The following is a 10,657-nucleotide window of genomic DNA, read 5'->3' as shown; positions in this document are numbered from 1 at the left end:
AATTTAAGTTGCAAGTTATATTGCTACGATACTGGTTACAACATTGCCGTAAGTCTTTGGGGGGTGTTGATGTATTTTCATTATTCATATTTCACCTACTTTTCTAGAGCTCAGATTCTTGGTGTTTTAAGACAAAGCCTGCTTTTTTGTTTGTTTGTTTGTTTGTTTGTTTTTACTTTTATAGACCTCTGCTAGAAATCAAACATCTTCAGAGAAGAATCGCATCTGTTTTATTATCTTTTTAGCATTTGGAATATTTAGCATAGGATCTCAACCAAGAAAAGGTGTTCAAGAAATGCTTACTAGCTGCTTTATATTATTCAATATTCAGTAACTATTCATCATGAGTGAAAGGTTTATCTATCAGAAATTTTGTATATCATATTAAGACAATTTTATGAATTTTCTAAAATGGGAAAATTTACAAACTAAAATATGTTATCATAAAAAAAAAAACTTGTCTAGCTCATAGACTCTTTAATGAATAGAAGCCATGCTAACACAAATGGTCCTACATTATGATTAGGTACTACAAGTAACTTGGGCTTTGAGAGTACTATTGTACTATACTAAACTAAACTAGTTCACTAAACTATTTACAAATTAATTTCTAGGATACCAGGGGCGCCTGGGTGGCTCAGTTAAGTGTCTGACTTCAGCTCAGGTCATGATCTCACAGCTTGTGGGTTTGAGCCCCACGTCAGGCTCTGTGCTGACAGCTCAGAGCCTGGAGCCTGCTTCAGATTCTGTGTCTCCCTCTCTCTCTCTGCAACCCCACCCCCTGCTCATGCTCTGTCTCTCTCCCTCTCTCATAAATAAACATTAATTTTATTTTTATTTTTATTTTTTTTTTAGAATCCAACCCTTATATTTCTATGGCAAGTTACATACATTATTTCAATCCTCAAGGAAATAGGCAAGGCATTCTCAATTTACAGTTTACAGTTAAGAAAAAGATTCAACACAGAATTGACTTACGCAAAATCCCCTTCCCATTAACCAGTGATGCCAGGACTAGATTATTATTTTGTTCATTCTACTATCCTGTGCTGCATGTACAAAAGGAAAGAGCCAGCTTGTATTCCAGAATTCAATTTCCTTTTTTCTTTTCTGAAAATTCATAAGTCGCCCATTCCTTCCATCCTCCAGCATAATGTTGAACACTGAAAACACATAGCAAAGTTAATGCTGTAAACATTTTCTCCTGCTTTATAAACACAAAGTCGATAGGACTTTAGAGATTTAGAGATACAAGGACTACTCTAGACTTTAAAACTATTTAAAAGACTTCTGAGTAGGATGAAAATACAGAGGCTCTTAGTCACTATCCTGCTACTACTAACACAGTGATTATAAAAATTTTTTCAGTAGACCAGTAAAAACGTCATACATATGAAACATCGCAATACACACTCTTGAATACATTTTTATACTCCATCTATGTACCTGTTAAAGCCCAGAGATACTGCTGTGTCCATAGCCTTCTTGCTTCTCACTCCGGCTAAACAAGAAAACACTAGGCTGTCAGATTTGGATGGTTTTACTTCATTGTACTTCTCTTTGAAGTCTTTTGGGTTCATCTGTAGAGCTTCACCTACCTCATCCACTGGAAGAAAATGGTAAGAATTTCAATTAAATTTTAGATACAGTAAATTACCGAATCTATATATACTTTTGTAATGAATCAATTTAAGACACAGGTCACTTACATGGTATATTGACAGACCCGGGAATTTTCCCATACTCAACAATTTCCCATCTCTCTCTAACATCAATTAACGTAATTTGTCTGGAATTCAAGAGACTTTTAAGTTCCTTGTAAGTGACATCTTTGAAAACAGCAGTACAAAAATTGTGGCAGCTTCCTTTTATTGACTTCAAACCTGGAAAGAATAAAATAATTTAGGCACCTTCAAAGTAACGTTGCTATTAATAACCTGGAAAGCAGTTCAAAGGAAATTTTCCCCCTGGTTCCAGTCAGCTAACGATGGTTGATGTTTCTCCTTCGCTGAATTTTGCATTCAGTGTATTTTGCACACAGCCTGATGGAGCCACAGGATGTAGCCATACCCTCTTGCCCTCCATGCTTAACGGCTGGCCTTGTGCCAGCTCCATATTCTACTCTCTCCAAGCCCTTAATTAGGTAGAGCTTGTAAATACACATTCAGCATTTGGTAACAGAATTGTGCAAATAGTTTGTAAGTCAACCATAATCCAAAAATACAATGTGAAGAAAAATTTAATTTCCCCTTACAAGTGAAAATAAGCCATATGTTAGATGTGGGGACGTTACATTTGAAATTACGCTTGTAAGTACTTAAAGGCACTGTTTCTGTTAAATAATTGATAGGGTGTCTGGCTGGCTCAGAAAAGCATGTGACTCTTGTTCAAGCCCCATGTTGGGTGTAAAGATTACTTAAATAAAAACAAAAAATAATTGGTAACATAATATGGTACTGAGTAATAACTCATAAAATAAATCTATGGGTCCATAGTGATATAAGTATATAATTGAATAAATAATTGGGGAGAAGGGATTATTTCAATTGATAAATGTAGAATGAATGACAGAGAAAGTCACCATTAGGTCAACACCCCAGTAATTATTTCAGCAAGAGCCATTGATAGATGCTAGAGTTAGGGGGTGAAAGTATGAGAAACAGGATACTATCTCCTCCAGGAGATACTAATTACGAAAGGAGACACCTGAAAGATGCCACTTTAACCAATTATTCAAAGATCATTAGTGATAAATATCGACAGCATGCAGTCTCTAAGGTTGCTCGAAGAAGAGCACATCACTTCCTTAGTATTTTTTTTTTAATTTTTTTTTAACGTTTATTTATTTTTGAGACAGAGAGAGACAAAGCATGAACGGGGGAGGGTCAGAGAGAGAGGGAGACACAGAATCTGAAACAGTCTCCAGGCTCTGAGCAGTCAGCCCAGAGCCCGACGCGGGGCTCGAACTCACAGACCGTGAGATCCTGACCTGAGCTGAAGTTGGACGCTCAAGCGACTGAGCCACCCAGGCGCCCCCCCTTAGTATTTTTGCCAAAAATGCACACCCTGAATCAAATCAGAAGACCATCTCAGACAAATCCAATCTACAAAGTAACTAGTACTCTTAAAAAGTATCAAAGTTATGAAAACAAAGAGTGGGGGAACTGTCAGCCAACTGAAGCCAACTAAGGAGTCATGACAATGTAATACAATATAGAATCCTGGATTGGATCTGGACTATAAAAGGCATCAGTGGGAAACTGGTGAAATTTAAAGTTTATTTATTTTGAGAGAGTGAGAGAGAACGTGAGTTGAGAGGGGCAGAGGGAGAGCGAGAGGGAGAATCCAAGTAGGCTCTGCACTATCAGCATGGAGCCCAATGTGGGGCTCAAACCCACAAACTGTTAGTTTTTTACCTGAGCCAAAATCAAGAGTTGGACTGAGCCATCCAGGTGCCCCAAAACTGGTGAAATAAGGTCTGTGGATTAGTTAATAGTATTATGTCATATTCCTTTCCTGATTTCAATAATCGTATCATGTAAGATGCTTACATTAGGGGAAGTTGAAGAAGAATGAAGGGAACTCCGTTTTACTTTTGCAACTTTTCTATAGTTCCAAACTGTTTTTTTTAAAAAACATGAAAGAAAACCCAAAAGATTTTTTCAATAAATAAAAAACAAAATTTTAATAATCATTTTACACAACAAAATGACCACTTATAAGAAAGGTAAATAATAATGCTTCAAATGTTGTTTTAAACATTGAATATATTATAAAGTGAAACTGGTTTAAATATATCTATACTATATATAAATTACATATTTTATTATTTATTTTTGAGAGAGAGAGAGAATGATTGTGAGCAGGGGAGGGGCAGAGAGAGAAGTAGACACAAAATTCAAAGCAGGGTCCAGGCTCTTCTGTCAGCACAGAGCCCAACGAACCGTGAGATCATGACCTGAGCCGAAGTCAGATGCTTAACCGACTGAGCTACCCAGGTGCCCCAAAATTGGTTTAAATAGTATAAACTGGCATAGGAAAAGGTTTAAAGGTCTAAGTCTTGAAGCAGACATACAGTATACCATCTGTAAGAATTCAGTATTTGGTAACAGTGATATTTCAGATCAATGGGGAAATTTTATTCAATAAATACGTACAGCAACTAGTTAGACATCAGGAAGAAATTTTAAGCAGGCTATTCCCTTATTTCTTATATGTAAATTTAAATTTCAACCTAAAAAGTAATATCTTAGAAGTACTAATAGAAACACATTATATACATATGATTTATACTATAGTTTGATATATGATATACAAAAACACAATGAATAGAAAACCTGAACATCCTTCCAGAGAAGGCATACAGATGGCCAACAGACACATGAAAAGATGCTCAACATCAGTAATCATCAGGGAAATGCAAATTGAAACCATAATGAGATATCACCTCACTCCTGTTAGAATGGCTATTATCAAAAAGGCAAGAAATAAGTGTTGGAGAGGATGTGGAGAAAAGGGAACCCTTGTGCACTGTTGGTGGGAATGTCAAATGGAAAAAAGTATGGACTTTCCTGAGAAAAATAAAAAATAGAGCTACTATATGATCCAGCAATTCCACTTCTGGGTATTTATCTGAAGAAAATGAAGATGCTACCTTGTAAAGATATCTGCACCCCATGTTCACTACAGCATTATTTCCAACAGCCAAACTATAGAAACAACCTAAGTGTCCACTGATGGATAAATGAATAAAGAAACTGTGGCGCGCGCGCACGCGCACACACACACACACACACACACACACACACAGGAATATTATTCAGCCATAAAAAAGAATGAACTCTTGCCATTTGAGACAACATGGATGGACCTTGAGGATACACACTAAGTCAGACAGTGAAAGATAAACAAATACCATGTGATCTCATATGTGGAAACAAAAAACGCTCAAAACCCAAGCTCATAGATACAGAGAACAGATTGGTGGTCGCCTGAGGCAGGGAATGGTGGGGGGGGGGGGCGGTGGAGAGAGAAATGGGTGCAGGTAAAAAAGGTAAACATTTAAAAAATTATTTTTTAAATTAAAAAATAAGAATTCTCATCTTAATAGGGAAAAGGGAGAGGGAATGTAGGCCTCTTAGGGGGAAGTAAATGATTTTTAGGGAAGATGAATGGACCCTTAGAAGAACAGATTGAAGGTAAGACAGTTTGTGATAATGCTTGTCTGGGTGTGCTGTTGAGTTCTAGTCTCCTTTCCTGTGATGAGTCATCATGGTTGATGAAACTCCTGGGGAGAGGACTTATGACAATTGAGTTCCTTTTGAAGGATCTGTCTAAAGACAGGTAAGGGGAGTTCAGAGAAAGCCTCTCTCTGCATCTGTTTTTCAAATGCTTACAGCTCAAAAAAAAAAAACAAAAAACAAAAAAACAACAACCTGCCAACCCAAATTTCAGTTTGAAATATGATGCCCTAAAAATATTTAAAATCACATATTACACTATACCAATTGAGGATCTAGTAAAATTCAGAATGATCTAATTCATACTGTATACATGTTTAGAAGTTAGTTTTTCTAATACAATTGTCAGGTCTTTTTAGTAAGGAGAAACCTATAGGAATGAGCTTTTTTTTCAAATAAAAAGTTAAGAAATTTAGTTATTTCTTTACATCTCTAAATTCTAGAATTATTCATTAAATTAATTTCAATTAGCTTAATGTGATTTAATTATGTGGCTAAAGAAATTATATATAGGAGTGCCTGGGTGGCTCAACTGGTTAAGTGTCCGACTTCGGCTCAGGTCATGATCTCTCAGTTTGCGAGTTTGAGCCCCATGTTGGGCTGTCTGCTCTGACAGCTCAGAGCCTGGAGCCTGCTTCAGATTCTGTGTCTCCCTCTCTCTCTGCCTCTCTCCCACTCACACTCTGTCTGTCTCTCAAAAATAAACATTAAAAAAATTTTTTTTAATAAAATAAAGAAATTATATATAGAAAAAATATACATAGGGGCATCTGGGTGGCTCATTCAGTTAAGCGGTCAGCTCAGGTCATGGTCTCACAGTTTCGTGAGTTGAGCCCCGCATCGGGCTCTGCACTAACAGAGTGGAGCCCGCTTGGGGACTCTCTCTTCTCTCTCTCTTTCTCTGCCCACCCCCCTGCTCTCTGTCTCTCTCAAAATAAATAAACTTTAATAAATAAATAAATAAACATTTAAAAAAGAAATCATATCCATGATTTGGGTTCTAAATTTATAAATTCATAATTTTTTTCATAAATTTACCTTCTTTTCTATGTTATAGTGTAGCATGGTTTTGTACTATATGTTATACTTTAAAATAATAAATTTCACTTAGAAAGAGTCTACCACTGGGGCACCTAGGTGGCTCTGTTGGTTAAGTATCTGACTTTGGCTCAGATCGTGATCTTTCAGTATGTGGGTTTGAGCCCTGCATCGGGCTCTGTGCTGACAGCTCAGAGCCTGGAGTCTGCTTTGGATTCTGTGTCTCCCTCTCTCTCTCTCTCTGCCTGTTCCCTGCTTGTGCTCTGTCTCTCTCTTAAAACTAAACAAACATTTAAAAAAAAAAAAACAAAGAAAGAAAAGAAACAGTCTACCACTGGGGCGCCTGGCTGCTTAGTCAGTTAAGTGTCTGGCTCTTCATTTCAGCTCAGGTCATGATCTCATAGTTTGTGGGATTGAGCCCTAAATCAGGCTCTGTGTGGACAGTACTTGGGATTCTCTCCCTACTTCTCTCTCTCTCTCTCTCTCTCTCTGTATCCCCCACCCCTGCCAAAAAAAAAAAAAAAAAAGTCTACGATTACCCCTTACTTTCTAATTAAGTTTGGCAGTCTTTTTATAATTCCAAATAAAGTTTTGATGTGAAAAATATAACTATTTGAAACATAAAAGGGGAACCTAGGTGGCTCAGTTGGTTAAGCATCTGACTCAATCTTGGCTCAGGCCATGATCTCCCATCATGGTTCATGGGTTCAAGCAAAGAGCCTGCTTGGGACTCTGTCTCTCCCTCTCTCTGCCCCTCCCCCATTTGTTCTCTCTAATAAATAAATAAACTTTAAAAAAAGAAGGAAACATAAGAGCTTTTGCTTAGTAATGATAACAATCATAATAATAGCAATTCATTCTTGCCACAGCCATAAAATAAATTCCCTAGTTCACCTATACTCTTCTGGATCTTGACACCTTAGAAAACCAATGTCAATATCTGTTGAATATTGACAATTTTTTCTAGGGACTGTGCAATGGACAATATAGACAACATGCAACCAAGAAAGAAACGATGATTGTTACTTTAGAGAGAAAACATTAGGAAGAACATCTGGTGTGCTTCCTTTTCAAATGGGTATTTGGATTTAGTGTGAACATTTTATAACTTCTAATGTAATCACTTTAATAAATATTTTCAGTTTTTTGAACCACTCACAGCAAAATGCTGAAAGCAAGTGAACAACCATCCTAGTGAGTAAAATGGTACAATGGAAATTTCTGGTAAGGCAATGCATTTTATTTCATGAAGTGATTTTAACAGGAAAGGGGAACACCCTATGTACTGACTTTCAGCTTTTTTTTAATTTTTATTTATTTTTTTTAATATATGAAATTTATTGTCAAATTGGTTTCCATACAATACCCAGTGCTCATCCCAAAAGGTGCCCTCCTCAATACCCATCACCCACCCTCCCCTCCCTCCCACCCCCCATCAACCCTCAGTTTGTCAGCTTCTTAAAGTTACTTGTCTTTTCAACCTTTTACTCCTCTATCACAGTACTTCCCCCTTAAATAGGCCAGCGAGCCAAGTCCTCTCAGCTGTCACCTTCCTCAAACTCCCTCCTTATTTAAGACATCTGCTGCTGGCAGCTGATTCGTATTAATTAGGGCACCTCCGTGTTTTCTGTTGTTCTTTGTAGCCCAAGGACTAGGATACCAAGTAAAGGCGTTTATGCAACCTGGCTATTACCAGGAAAGCTGCTTAGAATCTTCCAGAGGTCAGCACCCTGGAATTAGATAGGGCAAGACTGCGTAGGTGAAAGTTCACTCACTTTGTGCCACCACAAAGGTGTGTTAGCACAGTACTCAGTGGCAGTACACATGACTTAGTAGGTCCCATTTGGGATCCTGCTTCAAACCTGAGTCTAAACAGAAGCAAAAAGGAAGAACAATAAAACTAGCAGAATAATACTGGAGGGGATGGCTTCAGAGAATAAAGGTAGCCAGCAAGTTTTTGATCTCATGGAAACGTAGGAGACAAAAGTCATTTTCAGTGTAATGGGGGTCACTGATTAAGTGACAAGCACTCATATTAGCAGCCTCAAATCATTAAGAAGACAAGGATTGACAGCATTCTCTTGGGAAAGTCTTGGTTGAAAGATTAGAAACACGGGACACCTGGGTGGCTCAGTTGGTTAAGCATCCCACTTTTGATTTTGGCTCAGGTCATGATCTCAGAATTCGTGGGACAGAGCCCCGTCAGCGCAGAGCCTCTCTCTTCCTCTCTCTCAAAATAAATAAACATTTAAAAAAAAAAAAAGGAAGGAAGATTAGAAACATCCTGAAATCGGAAGAAACCTAAATGTTCATTCAGGAAATGGTTAAATTATGAAGCCTATCATGCAGCACTTACAAGGAAACAGTGACTTAGATGTCCATACTGTTAAATGAAAAAGCTTCCCCCTTTGACATCTGTATACATATAACATACTTGTGTTTTATAAATGTCCAGAAAAGCATCTGGAAGAAAACACTAAATTATTCCTGGGGAGTGAGAATGCAGAAAGAGGAGTTCTGGGACATAAATTAAAAAACAGCAACACCTGCGTATTACAAATGTAGTATTTTTAGGTGTACATTTATGTAGGCTTACAGGAAAGTGTTTAGAAGGATGTGTACCAAGCCTCACTTGCAGAGGAGAATGGAATATGGGAGGGCGTACAAAGAAGAACTTACATGGTGCTGTGTCTGTTTGAAAATAATGAGAATATAATTGTGTATTACTAGAATTTTAGACGAAAAGGCACCTTTTCTGTAACACCTTCTCCAACTCAGGTAGAATCATTGCTTTTGCCGTTGCAGTCTCACCGGGTTGTATATGGTGTTTACTTGTGTCTGTCTCTCCACAAAATGAAGTGAACTGAAGAGGCGATATCCCCCGCAGGAGGCCTGCCTTAGTAGGTGCTCAATAAATAAAACATTTGCATAGAAAAGCACATTTTAAGCTACCGAGGACATACCAAGAGTTAAAGTGGAATAACTGGGAGGGAGAATTGGGGACACAGGGTTATGCCACAGTCTCTGTAGCTGTGTCCACAAATAAAAGTCTGTGCTAAAGGACAGGAAGTCGGCTTTGAGGAATACACCAAACACCTCCATAACCACTTTCGTTTCTCCGGCTCGTTCTGTCCTGGTGGTACCTTAATGGCTCTAACGCGTTCTAATTCAAGCAATGGGCGCGGCTTCTAGTGGGTAACAAGTGCAACTCGCAAAGCTGGGCTCGTGGTTAGTTTGTCTGGGGCAGAAGCGGGCCTCGCTCGCTCCTCTGAGCCGCGCACTGACCTTCATTGCTCAAACGCCAGTATCTTCCAAAATGCCTCCCCACGCAAGCTTCCTGGAGTAACGCTGACCTCCTTCCCTGCGTCCCCCGAGAGCGGCCCCAGACCCAAGTAGCCCGGAATCTGAAGGAACGAGAACTATCAGGAGGTGCTTCCTTCAAGAAGCGAGCACCCCCACCAATGCCATTCCTCCCCCGGGGCCCGAGGTTAGGCGCTGTCCCTTTCCCCATGGACCACAGAGCTCACCCCAGAGCACAGACTGCGCCGACCCGAAGATCGCACGGCGTGCACTCCCGAGCAGCGGCCCCGGCAGCACCATCTCCCGCTCGCGCCCACTGGGCTCCGGACCACTTCCTCCTCCGGCTTCTCCACCGGTCCTCCCGGCGACCTCCGGGCTCTTGAGCGCCCCCCTCCGCCAGGCGCTGGCCGAGCCGAGGAGAGCCACGGGAAGTGATCGCTGAGGGAACCGGGCCCTAACTCAAGAAACTGAGAGCTGGGCTTTTTTTTTTTTTTTTTTTTTTTTTTTTTGGTTTTGATGATTACTTTTTACTTTTTTATTCTTTAAACCTTTTTAAAATATTTATTTATTTTTGAGAGAGAGAGAGCAACTGTGAGCAGGGGAGGGGCAGAGAGAGAGAGAGAGACACAGAATCCCAAGCAAGTTCCAGGCTCTGAGCTGTCAGCGCAGAGCTCACTCAAGCCGTGAGATCATGACCTGAGCCCAAGTCGGAGGTTTAACCGACTGAGCCACCCAGGCGTCCCTTGATTATTATTTTTTTAAAGGAGAGACAACGTTTAAAAGTGAAAAGTAGAAAATACACCAAAGATAAAATTTAAAGATTTAAAGTAAAAATTTCCAATTTACTTTCTATCCGGATTCTTGCAGATTAATTTAAAGTAAACTACATGGATGCTTTCCTGGGAATTGCTCTTAAATCCAATAGCCGGTTCAACTGATGTCAATATTAAGATAATCGCATGCTGTCATCTTTCCTCTACAACTTTGATATTTGACTGTATTTGACGATAGCTTTGCCAGAGGTAGGTCCAACTAATTTGTAATATGTGTTAGTTTTCAATTGCCACTGTAACGAATTA

At 39.2% G+C, this 10,657-nt stretch overlaps 1 protein-coding gene across 1 annotated transcript; it reads right to left on the bottom strand.

Moving 5' to 3' along the window:
* Window positions 1-798: 798 nt before the first annotated feature.
* TSTD3 (thiosulfate sulfurtransferase like domain containing 3) lies at window positions 799-9,941 on the bottom strand. Its single transcript, XM_007084935.3, has 4 exons — window positions 9,806-9,941; window positions 1,710-1,883; window positions 1,447-1,606; window positions 799-1,163 (listed from the first exon to the last, which is right to left on the bottom strand). Exons 1-4 carry the CDS (start codon window positions 9,876-9,878, stop codon window positions 1,091-1,093), a joined length of 480 nt encoding a protein of 159 aa, XP_007084997.1. The 5' UTR covers window positions 9,879-9,941; the 3' UTR covers window positions 799-1,090.
* Window positions 9,942-10,657: the final 716 nt, after the last annotated feature.

Source organism: Panthera tigris, chromosome B2 (assembly GCF_018350195.1).
Source record: "Panthera tigris isolate Pti1 chromosome B2, P.tigris_Pti1_mat1.1, whole genome shotgun sequence".
NCBI lineage: Eukaryota > Metazoa > Chordata > Mammalia > Carnivora > Felidae > Panthera > Panthera tigris.
The sequence above is the reverse complement of the archived record's forward strand: the minus strand, read 5'-3'. Positions and strand labels throughout refer to the sequence as shown.